Source organism: Acanthochromis polyacanthus, chromosome 17 (genome assembly GCF_021347895.1).
Source record: "Acanthochromis polyacanthus isolate Apoly-LR-REF ecotype Palm Island chromosome 17, KAUST_Apoly_ChrSc, whole genome shotgun sequence".
NCBI lineage: Eukaryota > Metazoa > Chordata > Actinopteri > Pomacentridae > Acanthochromis > Acanthochromis polyacanthus.
The window spans coordinates 18,164,137-18,182,254 of NC_067129.1; the positions used below are offsets into that span (position 1 = coordinate 18,164,137).

General features: G+C 38.6%; 1 protein-coding gene and 1 long non-coding RNA gene across 3 annotated transcripts in view; both read left to right on the plus strand.

Moving 5' to 3' along the window:
• LOC127530620 (uncharacterized) overlaps positions 1-18,118 on the plus strand; it is a 234,277-nt gene that overhangs the window by 121,849 nt on the left and 94,310 nt on the right. The gene's annotated exons all lie outside the window — the stretch shown is intronic.
• On the plus strand, positions 667-13,473 carry mpp1 (MAGUK p55 scaffold protein 1). 2 transcript variants are annotated; one of them, XM_022220546.2, is made up of 12 exons: positions 667-1,058; positions 5,632-5,763; positions 5,868-5,946; positions 6,346-6,431; positions 6,544-6,612; positions 8,254-8,450; positions 8,927-9,030; positions 9,112-9,192; positions 9,501-9,581; positions 9,692-9,894; positions 12,516-12,590; positions 12,682-13,473. In XM_022220546.2, the coding sequence occupies exons 1-12, from the start codon at positions 936-938 to the stop codon at positions 12,856-12,858; spliced, it is 1,407 nt and encodes a 468-aa protein (XP_022076238.1). In that variant the 5' UTR covers positions 667-935; the 3' UTR covers positions 12,859-13,473. The 2 variants fall into 2 exon arrangements, with proteins under 2 accessions (XP_022076238.1, XP_022076239.1); XM_022220547.2 differs by having other exon boundaries at positions 5,635-5,763.

Below are 18,118 nucleotides of genomic sequence, written 5' to 3' on the forward strand. Positions count from 1 at the left end.
AATCGCAAGGGAAATTCAGGTGTTCAGCAGCTTACATACAACAACATAAAATAACAAAAAGGCAGGTCAGTAACATTAACATCATAGGTTAGTATATACTATGAAAATCTTGCTGTACAACACTATACTATAAAAAGGCTTCTAATTTTCTCATTTTAAATATAGCAAGGTAAGGTTTTATTTAAAATATATACAATTTTAATCCCTAATATTTACATTACGATGGTAAATTCACATCATAAATAATACCATAGGGTATTATCCTTAATGTTTCTAAAATATATATAACCTTTGTAAGATTTTAATCCTTTGTATTTACATTACATAGAAAAGTGCTCATAAAACATAACACTGCACAATGTTACTCGCAATGATTAAAAGTTAATCTCCAATGATGAATGATACTGGAGTTTTAACATTTATTACAGTCAGGTAAATTTTAATTTTATGTTTGTTAGTTTATTAGGATTTAATCTTCAATGTTTAAATCCCTCCTCATCAATAAATTTCCCTCATTAATAATGCTGTGGCGTCCTAACCTTAATTAAACTTAATTCCTAAAGGCAATCTTATTTTTCAACTGCAAATCATATTGGCTGAGTGGTTGCTGCTGTAAATGTGTGAAGTCATAGTAAACAACTAGAGTGCTGTGATTTCCGAGCTTTCAGTGGGTCAATGAACGCCCCCACCAGCCAGCCCCTCTGAGAAGCAGCAGTCAGCTGCATGTTTACTTGCTTTGTCAGCGGTGTCCCCGCAGCACTTATCTCATGTCCCTCACCTGCTGCTGATCAAACCTTGGACTTTTGTCTTAGCTGTGACTTATCATCTCGTCAGGACTCTTATCAGCGGCCTCCTCTCCGTCTTGTCCGGCCTCTTGCGGACCTTGATCGGGGGGCACGTCGGGTTCACAGTTTTTTTCCCTAGCTAACAGAAAGATGACGTTAAAATCCAATAAAAACGAACCTGCTGTCATACTGGAGCCGGTGAACAGCGTCCGGACAGCCCTCTCCGATCTCTACCTGGAGCAGCTCCTTCAAAACAAACCAAAGTCTGACAAGGTAGGACGTCGGCTTTATTTTTAACCTTATGTGAGTAGGGGTTTTTTTGGACCCCCCCATATTTCGGTATTTTGCTTCCCGGAAGCAGATGTAGAGCAGAGGCTGTGATCGCTGTTTGTTCCTCCACTAGATCTCTAAAAATAGAGCCGCGTATGTGTTCATGCCACAGCAGCTAAATGTCTTAAACACAGACGTACAGATGTTTACAGCTAGCAAACCTCTGCATTGCTCTGTCAGCCTCATTCCGGCAGACATTGCATTGGCAATTTCACTTCTGCATTCTCCCCCAAAACTGCACATGAAAGTCATTTGACAACTTGATGAAACTAGTCTGTCACGTGTAGTCACGTCTGCATTTCCAGCTTTGATCATAAGACAATGATCCTGTAAGCCTGTGTTACTCAGCCTAATGGATGTCTGTGTTCTGACCAGATATTAATCATGTGAACATGTCTTACTGTGGCAGTAAACTCATCTTAAAGGGACAGTGGTGAGCAACGTAAATAATGTAGGGTAATATATCAGAGTTGCTGGTGTTCTGAACAGTGCTGTGTAATTTTTCCTCAGGAATTACTGTCAACAGCAGCAGGTTGTTTACCACATCACCACATTTTCTTTAAACCTCTTTACTGTTCACTTTAGGGTTGGATTATGTTACAAAACTGCAAGCTTTGCCTCCAAGTGAACAGCACCTGACTCATGTGAACTGAAAGTAGTTAAAAACAAGGTCTGAGTGATTTGTGGAGGTGGGGAAGGGGGGGAGACCGGTTAAATCCTCAGCGACCTGTTAGGCCTGGATTTGGCAGCCGGTGACAGCAGAGAGGACTCTATTGTGCTGAAGAGTCTTCTCTGAATTTGAAAAGTCAGCAGTGAGCCACTGAGGGGAATGGGGAAGAGAGGAAACTCCTTTCCTGACATCAGCAGTTTGCAGTTCAGTAGCCTTGAGTTATGATCTTGTATTCTTCTGCTCAGCGTTGCTTTGTGAAATCGGTGTCTTTAAGGGAGGTCACGTTGGCCATTATCTCCCACTGCTGTGTGTAGTATCTGTCATGGGCAATTATTGGTATTTTATGCACACTTTATCTCGAGTTTAGGAATGATCAGATGAGTGGGAAAGCCTGTTCTGCTCTGTACATGTTCCAGCTCAGTAATGCTTGCGTTAAGTTATGCTCCTCTAAAAACTCACGGCTCATACTTCAGGCTTTGCAACTGTGCACGACCCTGCATGCACTGTAAAAAGAATTATGTTTTTTTTTTAGGAGCTTTTAACTGTGTTTTATTGAATAATTTACTCGTTTCACAGATTTTTTTCCGTTTTGTGAAAGTACCAATAACAGCTAGTAAAATCACATAAAGTATAAATTTAATCTTAAAAAAACAGGTCAAATTTTTTTTTTAAAAATCAGTGTTTTCAGGGTTTAACTATATGAGACTATTTTTATTGTAATTTAATCAGCAAAAAATATCAGTAGTTTACAGATATTTGACATATGAATTTTTAAGAAAAATATATGTATTAAAGATGGCAAATACTAAGATTTTTAACTTTTGTTTTTAAGATTTTCCCTATTTTATTAAATTATAGATACGATCTTCTGAAAAATAGGCCAAAACTGTACATAATGTCCTCATTTTAAAAAAAAAAATCTGTATTTTTACAAGTAGTATTTTTTTCTTTTATAATATGGGGACACATAATTACCCTGTCTTACTGTATTTCAATCAGCTACAAGTGTAATTATTTTACAACTTTTGCCTTTTTTTAAGTTTTGGAAGATTACAGTATACCAGTGATTTTTTTAAGTGTTTTTTTCCCTTGAAACTCTTGTTACTTCACCTTTTTTCCTCTTTAACAGTTTACACATTCACTTGATCATGCATTTCTACTTCTCGAAAATTGTTATTTTAACCACATTTTTTATTGTCACTGCTTCAGCCTAGAAAGGACTTTAACAAGTTCAGGCATGCCAGACTTCAGGGAAAAGAGGGAGAGGACTGAATGTCTTGAACATTAGCAGCCCTTCCGGCTATTTCTCTGTAATCTGTCTAAAATCTTCCAGTTTGTTTTCTCAGAAAATGCAGCTGTTGAGGGAATTTTTTTTTGTGTGTGCGTGATAAGGCTGTTGCCCACACTGTGACTGATATTGATCTCCTACTGTGTTTCTTGAGGAAATCAATGGGAGACAAAGGAGAGGCATCCTAAATGCTGTACCGGGGGAGGATTAATAATTAATTTTCATTGATTTTAAAAGGCAAATCATGTCAAGAGAAAGAGCAGGTAAAAAGAGGCAGATTGCATGGTAATCTTTTGTATGAAGAAAAGCAAATAGAACAACGACCCTCTGAAATGTGTTCATTATTTTATGTTTGATCTACTTCTACAACAAACAAACCCCCTCTCCTCAGGTCCGCACTTCTCATCTCTTAAATGCATTCGTCCTTTCCACCAGAAGTTTGCTTATCCTGTTGCTTCTCCACGCCCAAAACCGACATTCAAGTTTATAAAAGGACTTCCTGACTGCACTTATGGTAGCACGGGTCACCAGTAATTTGAACACGGCGATAAAACAGAAGACTACTTTTAATCAGGAGTTTATCTCTTCACGCTGAGCGTCACAGAGCTCCCTGTGAACATCCTGATGAAACACATTTAATTAACAGGCCTTTCATTTCCAATCTTAATCTAATCATCTACATATTCTAAAGGTGCTATGCATTTATGTTGCCTAACCTGTTCTTCAGATGGCTGCTTTGTGCTAAAGCAGATTATTGCAGCAATGATGGCTGACATTCAGATCTAACCTTTCAGTTTCCTTCCTGCTCCCCCCTGAGGGTCGGCACTTTGATGAAAGGAAAAATTTTCTGTTAGTGCTACGAGGCAAACTTGTCGATATTGCGTCAACAATTATTCCTGCTTGTAGTGAGCTCCTATAATATTGTGTCTCAACTGGAGGAAAAAAACAGAAGCATCATTATATGATCCTCCTAATGGTCTGATTTCAGGTACTTTTGGATATTTTCTGGATTCAGAAACTGAATTTCCTGTAATCTTACAGCAGCTCAAGATTGAGATCATTTACTCTAAGGAGAAGAAAATGGGAAATCAGTGTGTGGTGATTCAGGATTTTCATTGCTGCACAGATTCCTTTCATCAGAAGATGGAATTTCATCACACGATCTTGTCCCAGTACTCCTGGTGCTGGTAAATAACTATCACGTTGCACAGACAAACAACTGGGACAGTCGTGACTCCTGCATCCAGTCTTCTCCTGACTCACCAATGCAAAAATAGAAGTAGCTTTCTAAATCAGGTTTCTAGAGGTCGCTTGTGTCAAACAATAATGTACACACTTACTGTGTGCATACTGTATGTATGTACACACTATCGTCTAAAAGTTTATGGTCACCCAGACAATTTCATGTTTTCCATGAAATCTCACACTTCATGTGCTAACATAATTGCAAAAGAGTTTTCTAATCATCAATTAGCTTTTCAAAAACGATTAGCTAACATAATGTGGCATGAGAACACAAAGGTGATGTTTGCTGGAAATGTTCATTTACATAGACATTTACCAAATTAACAATGTCTAGACTGCATTTCTGATTCATTTAATGTTATCTTCATTTTTTAAAAAGTCCTTTTCTTTCAAAAATAAGGACATTTCTAAGTGATTCAAACTCTGGAACAGTAGTCTATAAGTTAACCACTTGCTTAAAACACACATTTCTAAGTGAATTCCTGTCTGCACCACGCTGCCTTTCTGGACATTGTTGTGCAGGTGAGGTTAGAGGCGAGGAGGAGGGTGATAATGATATTTATTGGTTTATTGTAGTGCTGATGCTGGAAGATAGATAATATAGTTTTGCTGAAGCAGTGCTGATGTGTCATTTTCATGCAGCAAATTTGTGCTGATGTAGGCGATCGTGTGTCTGACGTGAGTTTAGTGACCAATTTATAAACCTTTTCATATCGTGGACTCGTTGTTCCGTGCTGTCCACAGCAAAGTACTTTCAAGGAGTCAATATATATCTTATCTTGTATGTAAGACATTGAAAGTGATTCCTCAGTGGAGCTTTTTCTCAAAATATGTGGGTTTCTTCTCTGACTGATGTGGACTGTTTTTGTTGTAGGCGTAAAAGCACAGCATGCAAGGCCTTTCATTCAGAGACTTTCTACTTCTAAGGGGGATTAGTTGTCTTGCATTAATGCTTTTGTTCTGTGTGATCACCTGATGACACTGCTGGTATCCATGACCACACAGACCAGATGACTGGACGCGGTTAATGAAGTGTTATAACGCCGGGTTAATTTTCAACCTCGAACATATGTTGAAACTGCAAATGAAACATAGCTGTTGGCACACATGAGCAGAAAGTGTTCGCTGCAGTTATTGGAAATACTCCTGAGATAATGATCCTGATGTGAGCGGGTGAACTGAACAGTGAATTAAATTACTGGCATAATGAGAGGTTTAGACTCAGTTGGGGATATTTTAAGCAAAGTCCATTTCATTTTGTGTAGGATAAAATAATGAGTGTTTTTAATTTCTTTGCCTTTCTTTGTTTTTAGCAGGCGGCTATGCAAACCTATGAGAGTAAAGGGGCTGATGTTTACACCAACGGCAGTGCTCGACACATGAACGGCACAGAGCTGACCAGGATGAAAGAAGTAGCATTTGAAAAGAATCCCTCAGAGCCAATGGTATATTATCTGCTTCTAAATGCACACAAATGGTGTATTTTTAAATTGGAATTTTGGATTCCTCGTCATTGACTGTGTTTTTTTTTTTGTGTGTGTGTGTTTAGGGGGTCACTCTGAAGCTGAACGACAAACAACGGTGCACAGTGGCCAGAATATTGCACGGGGGGATGATCCACAGACAAGGTAATTAATCACACATTGATCTGAGCGTTAGTGAGGAGTAGCAGACCTGCACCTACAATGCTTTGTCCCAACTATAGTCATGCTGCTTTATACATTTACTTCTATCTCTAGTGGAGGAGGCCGAACCGTTGCTCTGATCAGGGACTGTACGATAAAAAATGAAGAAAATATCTTCCTTAGCTCTCCTGTTACCTTCAAATTTACGAACACCTTTTATCTTTGGGGTCAGTTTGACTTCAGCAATTTAAACCTCCAGAAAATTGTTAGAATGAAAATCGTTCCCCAGGTTTATGTGTCAGGTACGTTCTGTCTTTTTGTTGACTACCTAAGTAGCCCTTTCAGTAAAACGACTCACAACAACACTTCACTCCATTTCTCCTGGTCCTCTCTTCTGTTCAGGGTCTTTACATGAAGGGGATGAAATAGCAGAAATCAATGGGAAAAGTGTGACAAACCAAACTGTAGATCAGCTACAAAAGATCCTGGTAAGTTGATGCCTCCTTACTTAGTGTTTAGTACTATAATCTATGCTAGTTTTTATTTTTGTTCCACTTACTTGACTAAATGCATGTAAAACTATGTTGTCTTCACTCGCAGAAAGAAACCAATGGAGTAGTGACAATGAAGATCATTCCCAACGTTCAGAGTCGATCCCGAGCCTGTGAGGTAATAACATGACCAGCAGAACATGCACAGCTTTGGTCTTGTGTTGCTTGTAACCTTGGTTCTGACTAAACATTATGTTTATTTTTTTTAATTTGCATGAGTAAACGCAGAAAATCAACTTTCTATTCTGATTCAGAGTACAAAGATGAGTTTGATTACTTTTCTTCTTGTTTTTTGCTTTTCTTCTTCAAACTTACCTGTTTGAAATGATTTTGTTTAGGTGAATCTTCTGTTAGTCAGTGAACAACTCAGGTGATTATACAATTAGTTCAAAACTTTAAAAAAAATCACTCACATTTACTTTGCCAGTTTTTTGGACTTGAAACACTCTGATAGTGTGTTTCATTCTGCCATCTACTGGCCACAACTTGTTTCTCCAGCAGACATAGTGTGTGTTCCTCATAAAATAAAAATGGCTGCTAATAGCAACTCACTGTAGAATAGTCTGTGATGTACATGGATATAAAGGGGCTTTACTTTAACAACCACATTAAACAATCTATTCTGGGATGTTGCTCTTCTACATTAAGTCTGCTGTGGTCAGTGATAGCAATCGACTTTACAGCTTGTAGTCCATTAATATGTAGTTAGTTAATCTGCTTTGCATCCAACGAGCATCATTTTTGGTGACTCAGACCATTCCAGTGCTGTTGCTTTTCCTTTTCTTACACATTAGGGGTATCCGTTTTGGCTGTGTGCACTGGAGAGTCTTGGGAAACCACAAATGTTCATGAACTCTACTAACACTAGTAAAAATCCACCCTGAGAAGAATTTACATGTGCTCCTGCTGTGATCTTTGACAGCTTAGATATAGTTTATATATAAAGAGGAAGAATTCTAATCTGTTATATGAATAAAGAATGTTTTAGCATATTAGTAGGACATCAGTCAGTAATCTGCACAAAGAGAGCAGAAGAAAAGGCATTGATATGTTCCTTGAATTGAGCTGTCCAAGATCATGTCATGAATTTGTACTTTCTGCTTAAGGGTGGATTTCACAATTAACATTAGCAGAATCCAAACACATGTTTTCAAAGACTAACTATGAGAATTTATTCTCAAGGATGTTCTTTATGCATATCTACAAGCACTGCAGGGCCTAAATGTTCAGCATTTGCTGAGGCAAATAATTTGTAACATTCTGTCCCCATTACAGCAGTATGTTCTGCAGGCGCTGCCGTTATCAGCCAGCTGGCAGCAGCGTCTAAACTTTCATTGAAGTGTTTTAAGATAAACAAAATGTGGCATATTTTAGTTCAAGGTTGGAGAATGCAGTATTTCAAAGATTTCAAAGAAATGACAATGATCCAGCAAGCAGCTGGCATAACAGGATGTGATTTCTTAGAACAGACTGACTAGAATGTTGAGAAAATGTCTTCACAGATGGAAAAAAAGAAAAGAAATAGTTTTATGTTTCAAAATCAGGGTTATTGGAAAGTTTGTGCTCAGCAACAACAAATATGTGGATTTTAGAAACTTTACTTAAGGCTGATCTGTTGTAATTGATGGGAGGCTATTGAGCACAATAATATATTCTACAGGTTATGTGAAACATCAAGTCACAAATATCAAACACACACTACAAATGTTCAATTATTTTCCCTCTGAGGAAGTTCATCAGATGTGCTCTTGATCTGTAGATGTACATGAGGGCCCAGTTTGACTACGACCCTCTGAAGGACGACCTCATCCCGTGCAAAGAGGCGGGTCTGAAGTTTCAAAATGGTGACATCATTCACATCATCAACAAGCAGGATCCAAACTGGTGGCAGGGCAGAGTGGAGAGCAGTGCTGCTGACTTCGCTGGTCTGATACCCTCCCCAGAGCTCCAAGAATGGTAAACAGCTCATTCATGTATCATACAATACAATACTATATACTTTATTGTGCCCCTTTTTCATGGCTAGTGTCACAGAATTTAGCATATGTTGTACAGAGTTTATAGACATGTGACAGTGAAGTCGTGTACATACTGTTTGTACACACATTCATATGGCTTTAGTAAAAATTTCAACACAAAACATTGTAGTTGAACAACAAATTACAACACACTGCATGACTGAAAGCAACAAATGGTGTAACTTAGAGCAACATTGCATAGCTGAAAGACAATGTAAAGAACAGCCAGCCATCCTAGCAAGGGGGCTTTCAAAGGCTGTGGTCCCCATGGCTCAAATTGTGACGTTATTGCTTAACAGATTAATAGAAGAAGTCATGAGGACTAATCCTGCACAATGAAGTCATAATTAAAGACTTAAGAACTGTACCAAATGTTCTCAACCTAACCCAAATTTCTGTTTTCCCTCCCTGCAGGAGGGTAGCCAGTAAAAGCAAGGCCAGAGAGGGCAGCCAGTCCTGCAGCCCATTCGGAAAGAAAAAGAAGTGCAAAGACAAGTACCTGGCTAAACACAGCTCGAGTGAGTGTAACACTAGAATTGAGAAATGTGTGCTTGCACTCGAGTATGATTTTATCTAAAACAAAATCCCTTCTTTTGCAGTTTTTGACCAGTTGGATGTGATTTCATATGAGGAAGTTGTTCAGCTCCCTGCTTTTAAGAGGAAAACGCTGGTGCTCATTGGTAAGCGTCTTACCACAGTTATGTTGTATTACATAGAAAGACATTGTTGATCATCAGTATTGATCCACATGTGGTCTCTTTTGGAACTTTTGTCTCACAGTATGTCTAAAATTGAAATTAGTTTCTAACTTTAAAACAGCCTGAGGACATCATGCTTGTCTACAGCAGACTTTAACACTTCTATTTAATCAAAACTGATGACAGTGTAACTTGTTTAAAGTCAGTGGTTCTCTGCAATCAACAGTAAAGTTAATGTTTGATTAATGTGTCCTTTTAAGGTGCTATTTTTAAACATCTGCTGTTTTTAGGTGCACACGGTGTGGGAAGGAGCCATATCAAAAATTCCCTGTTGACGAAATACCCAGAGAAATTTTCCTACCCTGCACCACGTACGTAGACTCAGTATCTTTTCATCCGAGGTACATATATATGTGTGTGTATAGCATATAAGTTTGACAAACTATCCACAGGCTAATTTTTAAACTTTTAACCTGCACAGACACCACCAGACCCCAGCGTAAGGATGAGGAGAACGGACAGGAATATTACTTCATCTCCAATGAAGCCATGACCAAGTGCATCTCTGGAAATGAGCTACTGGAGTACGGCAGCTTCCAGGGATTTATGTTTGGTACCAAAATTGAGACCATCGAGAAGATCCATGAGCAGGGCAAGATCGCTCTGCTGGATATAGAACCACAGGTTTGCAGTAACACCCAACATCAAAGCAATAGATGTGATAAAAATAAATGATTATTATTGTTACCTGTAGTACTGTTTCAGCATTACCCAGAGTCACATAAAGTCAATGAGTGTTTCAAGGCCTCTTTTAGCAATCTGGAAGTATGTTAACATCGGGTTCCTAGCTTCACTCTATGGTTGGAAAATGTTCTTCCAGTGCTGACCACGTACAGTGGATACGGAAAGTATTCAGACCCCTTGAAATTTCTCACTCTCTGTGTCATTGCAGCCATTTGCCAAAATCAAAAAAGTTCATTTTATTTCTCATTAATGTACACTCAGCACCCCATCTTGACAGAAAAAAACGGAAATGTAGAAATTTTTGCAAATTTATTAAAAAGAAAAACTAAAATATCACATGGTCATAAGTATTCAGACCCTTTGCAACGACATTCATATTTAACTCACATGCTGTCCATTTCTTCTGATCCTCCTCGAGATGGTTCTGCTTCTTTATTGGAGTCCAGCTGTGTTTAATTAAACTGATTGAACTTGATTAGGAAAGGCACACACCTGTCTATATAAGACCTTACAGCTCACAGTGCATGTCAGAGCAAATGAGAATCATGAGGTGGAAGGAACTGCCCAAGGAGCTCAGAGACAGAATTGTGGCAAGGCACAGATCTGGCCAAGGTTACAAAAGAATATCTGCAGCACTTAAGGTTCTTAAGAGCACAGTGGCCTCCATAATCCTCAAATGGAAGAAGTTTGGGACGACCACAACTCTTCCTAGACCTGGCCGTCCAGCCAAACTGAGCAATGGTGGGAGCAGAGCCTTGGTGAGAGAGGTAAAGAAGAACCCAAAGATCACTGTGGCTGAGCTCCAGAGATGCAGTTGGGAGATAGGAGAAAGTTCCACAAAGTCAACTATCACTGCAGCCCTCCACCAGTCAGGGCTTTATGGCAGAGTGGCCCGATGGAAGCCTCTCCTCAGTGCAAGACACATGAAAGCCCACATAGAGTTTGCCAAAGAAACACATGAAGGACTCCCAGACTATGAGAAATAAGATTCTCTGGTCTGATGAGACCAAGATTGAACTTTTTGATGTTAATTCTAAATGGTATGTGTGGAGAAAACCAGTCACTGCTCATCACCTGCCCAATACAATCCCTACAGTGAAACATGGTGGTGGGAGCATCATGTTGTGGGGGTGTTTTTCAGCTGCAGGGACAGGACGACTGGTTGCAATTGAAGGAAGGATGAATGTGGCCAAGTACAGAGATATCCTGGAGGAAAACCTCTTCCAGAGTGCTCAGGACCTCAGACTGTGCCCAAGGTTCACCTTTCAACAGGACAATGACCCTAAGCACACAGCTAAAATAACAAAGGAGTGGCTTCACAGCAACTCTGTGACCGTTCTTGACTGGCCCAGCCAGAGCCCTGACCTAAACCCAATTGAGCATCTCTGGAGAGACCTCAAAATGGCTGTCCACCAACGTTCACCATCCAACCTGACAGAACTGGAGAGGATCTGCAAGGAAGAATGACAGAGGATCCCCAAATCCAGGTGTGAAAAACTTGTTGCGTCATTCCCAAGAAGACTCATGGCTGTACTAGCTGAAAAGGGTGATTCTACTCAATACTGAGCACAGGGTCTGAATACTTCTGACCATGTGATATTTCAGTTTTTCTTTTTTAATAAATCTGCAAAAATTTCTACATTTCTGTTTTTTTCTGTCAAGATGGGGTGCTGAGTGTACATTAATGAGAAATAAAATGAACTTTTTTGACTTTGGCAAATGGCTGCAATGACAGAGTGAAAAATTTCAAGGGGTCTGAATACTTTCCGTACCCACTGTACACATTAGCTTAACTCTGTTGTTTAAAACAGTACAGTACAAATAGATTCACGTCAAAATTATTATTACTTATACCTACAGTCTTGTTTTTTTGTTTATCAGAAGTATATTGTGGTACAGTTTGATTGTTTGGTCTGCTGTTCAACTTCAACAAAGCAAATTATGTCTTTTTTTTCCCTCCCGTGAGATGCTATTATTCCCATCTATATGCAGCACTAAATGAAGATATCTACTGTATAGGTTTGTGGAAATGGAGTTACGGAAGAAAATCCCTCAAAATTTGACTAAATAAAGCATCTACTTAAAATTTAAGGTGAACTCCTGATAGATGGAAGTGGGCTGATAAAACACACACAAACATACTGATAATTGAGTGTAAACGTATAACTTCTCTAGAACTGGGCTTAACTTACAGTATTTCTTTTTTCTTATATTAGTCCTCCTTGCATATTTCCAATTATGGGTTTTCAAACATATAGTGTCTAACAAGCAAATGAACAGCCAGAAAAGTCTTTTTCGCTTGTCCTCACTTCAGAAGATTTTTAGTCAGTAGTACAGCAGTATTCCACTAAATAACCAAACATCTCCACCCACAAGGCAGCAGCTTGGGTTCAAATTCAAAATAAGTGTGTCATATCCTCGATTTACTCATTTCAAAAGCATTTTCATCACCCAGAAATCATTTGTTCTGCAAGAAGGATCTTCTTTATAAATCTCCAGCATGATCCTCTTACAAGCGGTTTCCTTGTATTTAATCAGTCTCACACTAATTCTTCTTGCAGACCTTGAAACTCTTGCGGACTGCTGATTTTGCACCTCTGGTGGTGTTCATCGCTCCGACCACCACAGCCCCCCAGGTGATACATCTTCATGAGCATACTTTAAACACTTTAAAACACCAAACTCCATCATCTTCAAACTGTTGATCTTCTGTATCTTCTCTCGTAGACGGAAAACCTGCAGATGATCCAGAAAGAGTCCGACGCCATTTTGACCACATATAGACACTTCTTTGATGTGGTTCTCGTCAACAACGACGTGGATGAAAGTGTTAAAGGTGTGGAGGAGGCCATAGAGCGAGCCACCTCCACCCCGCAGTGGGTGCCTGTATCATGGGTGTACTAAAAGATGCCTGACACCAGTATGATACGTTTTTATTTGTTGGAAAGCAGTGCAATATCACTCTTTACACGAAACCTCTGAGTTAGCGATGTGTGTGGGTTTACCTTTCAATTACTTTTAATTGTCACAGAGATTGTTTGCACAAATTCATCCAAAAAATTAAGCAATATGTTGAAAGCTTTATTACAGAAAGTGGAGATTCTCACCAGGGATGTTTTGTGTGGTTGTTTAGACATTTGTATTGAGGCTTTTGAGGGGTTAAGGGTTAAGTTTTGGTGTCGCTCACATTAGTGATTGGTGGATTGTTAGTAAAAGCAAAACAGGACCACAACTGTGAATGAAATCCACATTTTAAAATAGCAGGATTTTTATCATGTGAAACGTTGATTCTGGATTCATTATGTTTTCTCTGTTCTCATTAGATTGTCCCATGTAATTGATATTCTCTTTTGTTCATGCAGTCTATATAACTCCATACATCGATGACGTCTTCTACACAAAACCTTTCAATGTCAGTCGTTGACAACCTCACGTGTTTTGTTTTATCAAAATTGCATACCTCATGGGGTACTGTAAAGGCACTTTTAAACAAAAATAAATTTCCCAGCTCTGTTACAACTGCTGTTTTTTGTTTTTTAAAATCTCTCTTGTACAGGATTGTTGCATTTATTAAGGATAGTGAAGTGAGAGAGGCTACATGAGGAAGACAAAATCGGGAGTGACAAGCAGCTAATGTTTTGACTGGCTCAGATTTAACTGGGGACTCGCTGCTCGGCCCTGAAGGAATTCTTATGGCAGATTTTTGTTAGCAGGAAATCTGCTAAACATGAACAAATTATTTCCACTAGATCCACTTTAGATAGAACACATGGCAGTCAATGATGAGCAAATCCAGGAGACTTAACTGAAATATAAGGTTAATAATTAGTCTTTTATGGTTTAGTTAATGTATTATGGAGACCTATTTCATGCTTGCTGCCAAAGGTGCTTTATCATATCTGAGCAGAATATTCCATCCCTCAAATCTCCCACCACTTTTTGGATGAAGCAGCAGAAGCATTGTGGGGGCAGAGGGCTCATGTCTGCCTGAATTTTTCAGAGGGCATCATGGCTCAAGGCTGTGATCAATTATAGATCAAGACGTCTCTGCCCGAGCAGGTAATGTGCCGGTCTCTCCCACATTGCAATTCCTCCCTCATCCACAGTGTGGGAGACAGAGTTACAGGTTATACATGACAATGAATGTGATCACAACGGACATCCAGTCCAAGTTTGCACGGTTTCCCAGTTGAATTGTGAGAAATGAGAACTTATTGAAATCATGATAAATCATTTGTGGTAAAAAAGAAAAAGAAAAACTAATATAAATGCTTGAGATGGTATACAAACAAGATTAATAGTTTTCCACCAACATAAACTAAGAAGTTAGTAATGAAGTTCAAAGGACAAGCTGGAAGCAAGGATATCTCTGAACAGCACACATTTGTTCGTAGATTCTGAAATTTGGTTATTGCTAGTGTAGGTGCCATATGCTTCGATGTTGTTTATATTTGTATTGGCATCAGCTGTTTGAAGGTGCAGCGATTTGATTGAGTGAACGTCATTATGTTCACCTGTTCACTGCATGGAGAGGGGGTGAGTAGGGAAGACGTATTTTTTGTTGACCGCTGAATTTAGCTACAAATTGAGCTTTTGAACATCTTGCCTGGCCTTGCCCTGTTTTCCTGGTTTGTTCGGTGTTTTTGTAAATAAATACGACAGTCGGAAACTCGGAAATGTTTGTGCAGCGAGTCAGCAGTGCAGTGCTCCCCAAATTAGCCTCTTAGTGACTCGTTTTTGGTTTGGAGTCACTAACTAGCATTTCCGATTTTGTCGATGTTTCTTGCTCTGAAATTAGGAAAAGCAGGAAGATAAGGGAAAATCTGAAATTGTCATGATGTTGGAAATTAAAGTTTATTCATATATACCGTATAAAAAAATCAATGTGAGCAGTTTACATTTACAATAAAAGTAAATTTATTCAATGACGCTATAAAGATCATAAAAGACTAAGCTGACTTGGCATGAGCAAATAGGTTTTCTGAAGTGATGTATCAGGATTTAGCAGAAACAATAAATGTGTAAATGTAAGCTCAGTCTGCTCATTAAATCATAACGTGTGTGATGAGCTGTGCATTATCCACCGCATCATGACTGAGGTCATCATATTGAGGGGGACAGTTACCAAAACAGCTTATGTCTGCTTTCAGGAGACTTGAAACAAAGCTGTCATTTGGTGCCACCATGTGGTTGTGTCTGGACATCCATAGCTACTCTAATATATTGCAAGTTTAGAAGGTTGGTCAGTTCTTTGGCAATCATCCAACAACATGTGCACTAAATTATTGAACTTGCAGTGACATATGTAATCATATGGGTTATGTATCTTTAAAAAAAAAAAGATGGATTGACTATAAAATAAGGAGAATATGAATAAAACAAACAGCATCTAAACATGCTGTTACAGCCAAGAAAAAGCTACAAGTGTTTCTGAGAACTGGCAAATCTATTTAAATTTAGAAGTCTGCCTCTTTAAAAGCCCAATGTAGGATTTTATCCTACTTAGTTGTTTAACAGTGACAAAATAAATTATGGCGAGAGTTTGACTGACATTTGTGAGTTTCTGAACTGATCAAAACTTTAAAAATAAAAAAGTTATGTACACTTATTCAAGTTATCTTGTTGCCAACATGGAAATACCTCATTTAAAAATCCTCTATTCAGCCCTTCAGTTTCACAGATGATTTGGGGCCTTTGTGAGAAGTATTTTTGGGATATTTGTTGGATATACAAAGGCCATACAAAGAGCATGTGGATTCTCTGTCCAAACATCCTGTTCTACAAATGCTGAGGATAATGATGTGCTATTTGACCAAGTTCAGACAGAAAATTTGGCTTTTTTTCTTTTATTGAAGTCTGTAATGTCTTGATTTCATAACATAAAGCAGTTTGAATGTAAAATATCACTATCATATATTACAGATAAGTATCAGGTATGTTTGTTGTTTACCCAAGTTCTAATCTCTAACCACATACTGACATTTTTACAACAAATATAAGGACACAAGAGAGTTTGATTTACACCATACAAGTAGTTACTCTAGAAAACATCTAAGATGTTTTTAGCCTTGCAAGAGATTTCAGTCCACGCTCATTCACTCCACGCTGCAGAAAAAGCCAACTGATGCCATGTTGGGGTCAAGTTAGGTTTAGTGGGTTAAATATGTACCTGGATTTAGCCTGGCAAAGGATTCCTCTAGTGTTAATCAGCTGCCAGACAACATAGACATGGATTTACAAAACCAGTCAAACAGCATGATCACAATGCAACTTTTCTTGAGGCTCCTCTATCCAGGCATTCAAACATCCAAAATCTACTGCACATTCATGTATCTTTATTTATTCCTATTAAAGATGTTCTTTTTAAGTGAAACCAGCCAAAGATAAAATCTGTTCTCTATTACCGATTAGATCCTGTAGTAGGTGACAGCTGCTTCCATCGTTTTTAGTTTTATGGTGCAGTAATGCAACAAATTATGCCTCATTAGCATGTTTCACTTTCACTTCTTCTCTGGCAGCATCTCTAAAGACAATAAATTCAGGCCAGCTATGAGGAGGTCTGGAGGGTAAAATGGAAACTGACAGTAATTCAGCTGGCAGCTTTTAAGAAATAAACACTAAATGATATTTAAATCGATTCCTTTATTGGCTTGTTTTATAGGCTGGCAGGGCCAGCTTCCAAAAAAACCTATAAGTCTTCATGACACCATTACGTCCAGTTCTGACTGAACACACTGAAAATGCCCATGTATCCTCTACATCTGAGCTTCTAATGTGCCACTGCTGGCATATTAAAATGCCACCATAAACCATTATCCATCCATTCTCTATACACCGCTTAATCCTGATTAAGATCATGGGAGAGCTGGAGCCTATCCCAGCTGACTTAGGGCAAAGGCAGGGGACACCCTGGACAGGTCACCGGTCTGTCACAGGGCTACATATACAGACAAACAATCACACTCGCATTCACACCTACGAGCAATTTAGAGTTATCAATTAACCTCAGCATATTTTTGGACTGTGGGAGGAAGCCGGAGTACTTGGAGAAAACCCATGTATGCACAGGGAGAACATGCAAACTCCATGCAGAAAGATCCCGGGAAGGCCGGGATGCAAACCAGGGATCTTCTTGCTACAAGGCGACAGTGCTAATCACCACTCCACTGTGCAGCCTTCACCATAAACCTACTTAGCAAATCACACAAGTGGCACTTAACGCTTCTAAAGCACTGCTAACTGAACAGAAAATACTCAACATTTCCATTAGATGTAGGACATTAAAAAGTGCTGTGAAGCTTAGTGAATGAATTTACTTAAATGACTAAGAGTCAGTATGTTTACATTCACTGCTGTTGCTGCTAATAGTTTAGCTTGTAGGAATTTTATCTGCCTACTCAGAGTTTTTAAGAAACAAACACTATTCAATATGTATATGCATTTATTTATTGACCTTTTTAATTGGCTGGCCTGATTAACTTCTTGAGAGACTATAGGCCTGATGCCATGTCAGCCAGTTATGATTAGACAAATCATCACCATGGGGGAAAAAAAAAATCATTACACACTTTTTGAAAAGTAAAGTTCCAAGTCAACAAACGTGACTTAAATACTTGTGTTACAAGGAGGAGGTTGCAATCCTTTCTTGATTTGATTCATAGTTTTTCTGTTGCTTTGCTTGGGAAACCCAAGGAAGGAGGGAAACCCATGGGCCTGTTTTTACTACTACTTTAGGTCTAATGTCCTGTCATCACAGGTCTAAAGATCGTTATACATTCAGCTTTCTTGAATTACATTTTTAAAAGAACGTAACTGCTGTGTTAGCAGGTTGGGCCTTCAGGTCTTTTGCTGCATCTTCTAGTTCTGATTGGAAAAATCAGCACCAGTATCTAGGTTATCAATGCCATGTTGATTAATCACTTGCCAGTAGGTGAAGTATACAATCAAATCAAAATAATCAAAAACACAAGTTTTTAAAAACCTGCTTTTTGAAAGACAAAAAAACAACAACTATGACTTAAAACTTTTAAGATAATGATTGTTATCAAGTCTCTAAAGTTCTTAAATAAATAAATAAATAAATAGATAAAATGCATTTTTTTTTTAAAAATAGTAGAATTGTTTTACTTTGGGTAACTTTTAAAGCACTTAAAGCAGGAATGCT

Coding starts and splice junctions, on each gene's coding strand:
- mpp1 (XM_022220546.2), top strand. CDS start 936: ATGACGTTAAAATCCAATAAAAACGAACCTGCTGTCATACTGGAGCCG. Junction 1,059..5,631: donor ACAAACCAAAGTCTGACAAG/GTAGGACGTCGG, acceptor CTTTGTTTTTAG/CAGGCGGCTATGCAAACCTA. Junction 12,591..12,681: donor CGACCACCACAGCCCCCCAG/GTGATACATCTT, acceptor CTTCTCTCGTAG/ACGGAAAACCTGCAGATGAT.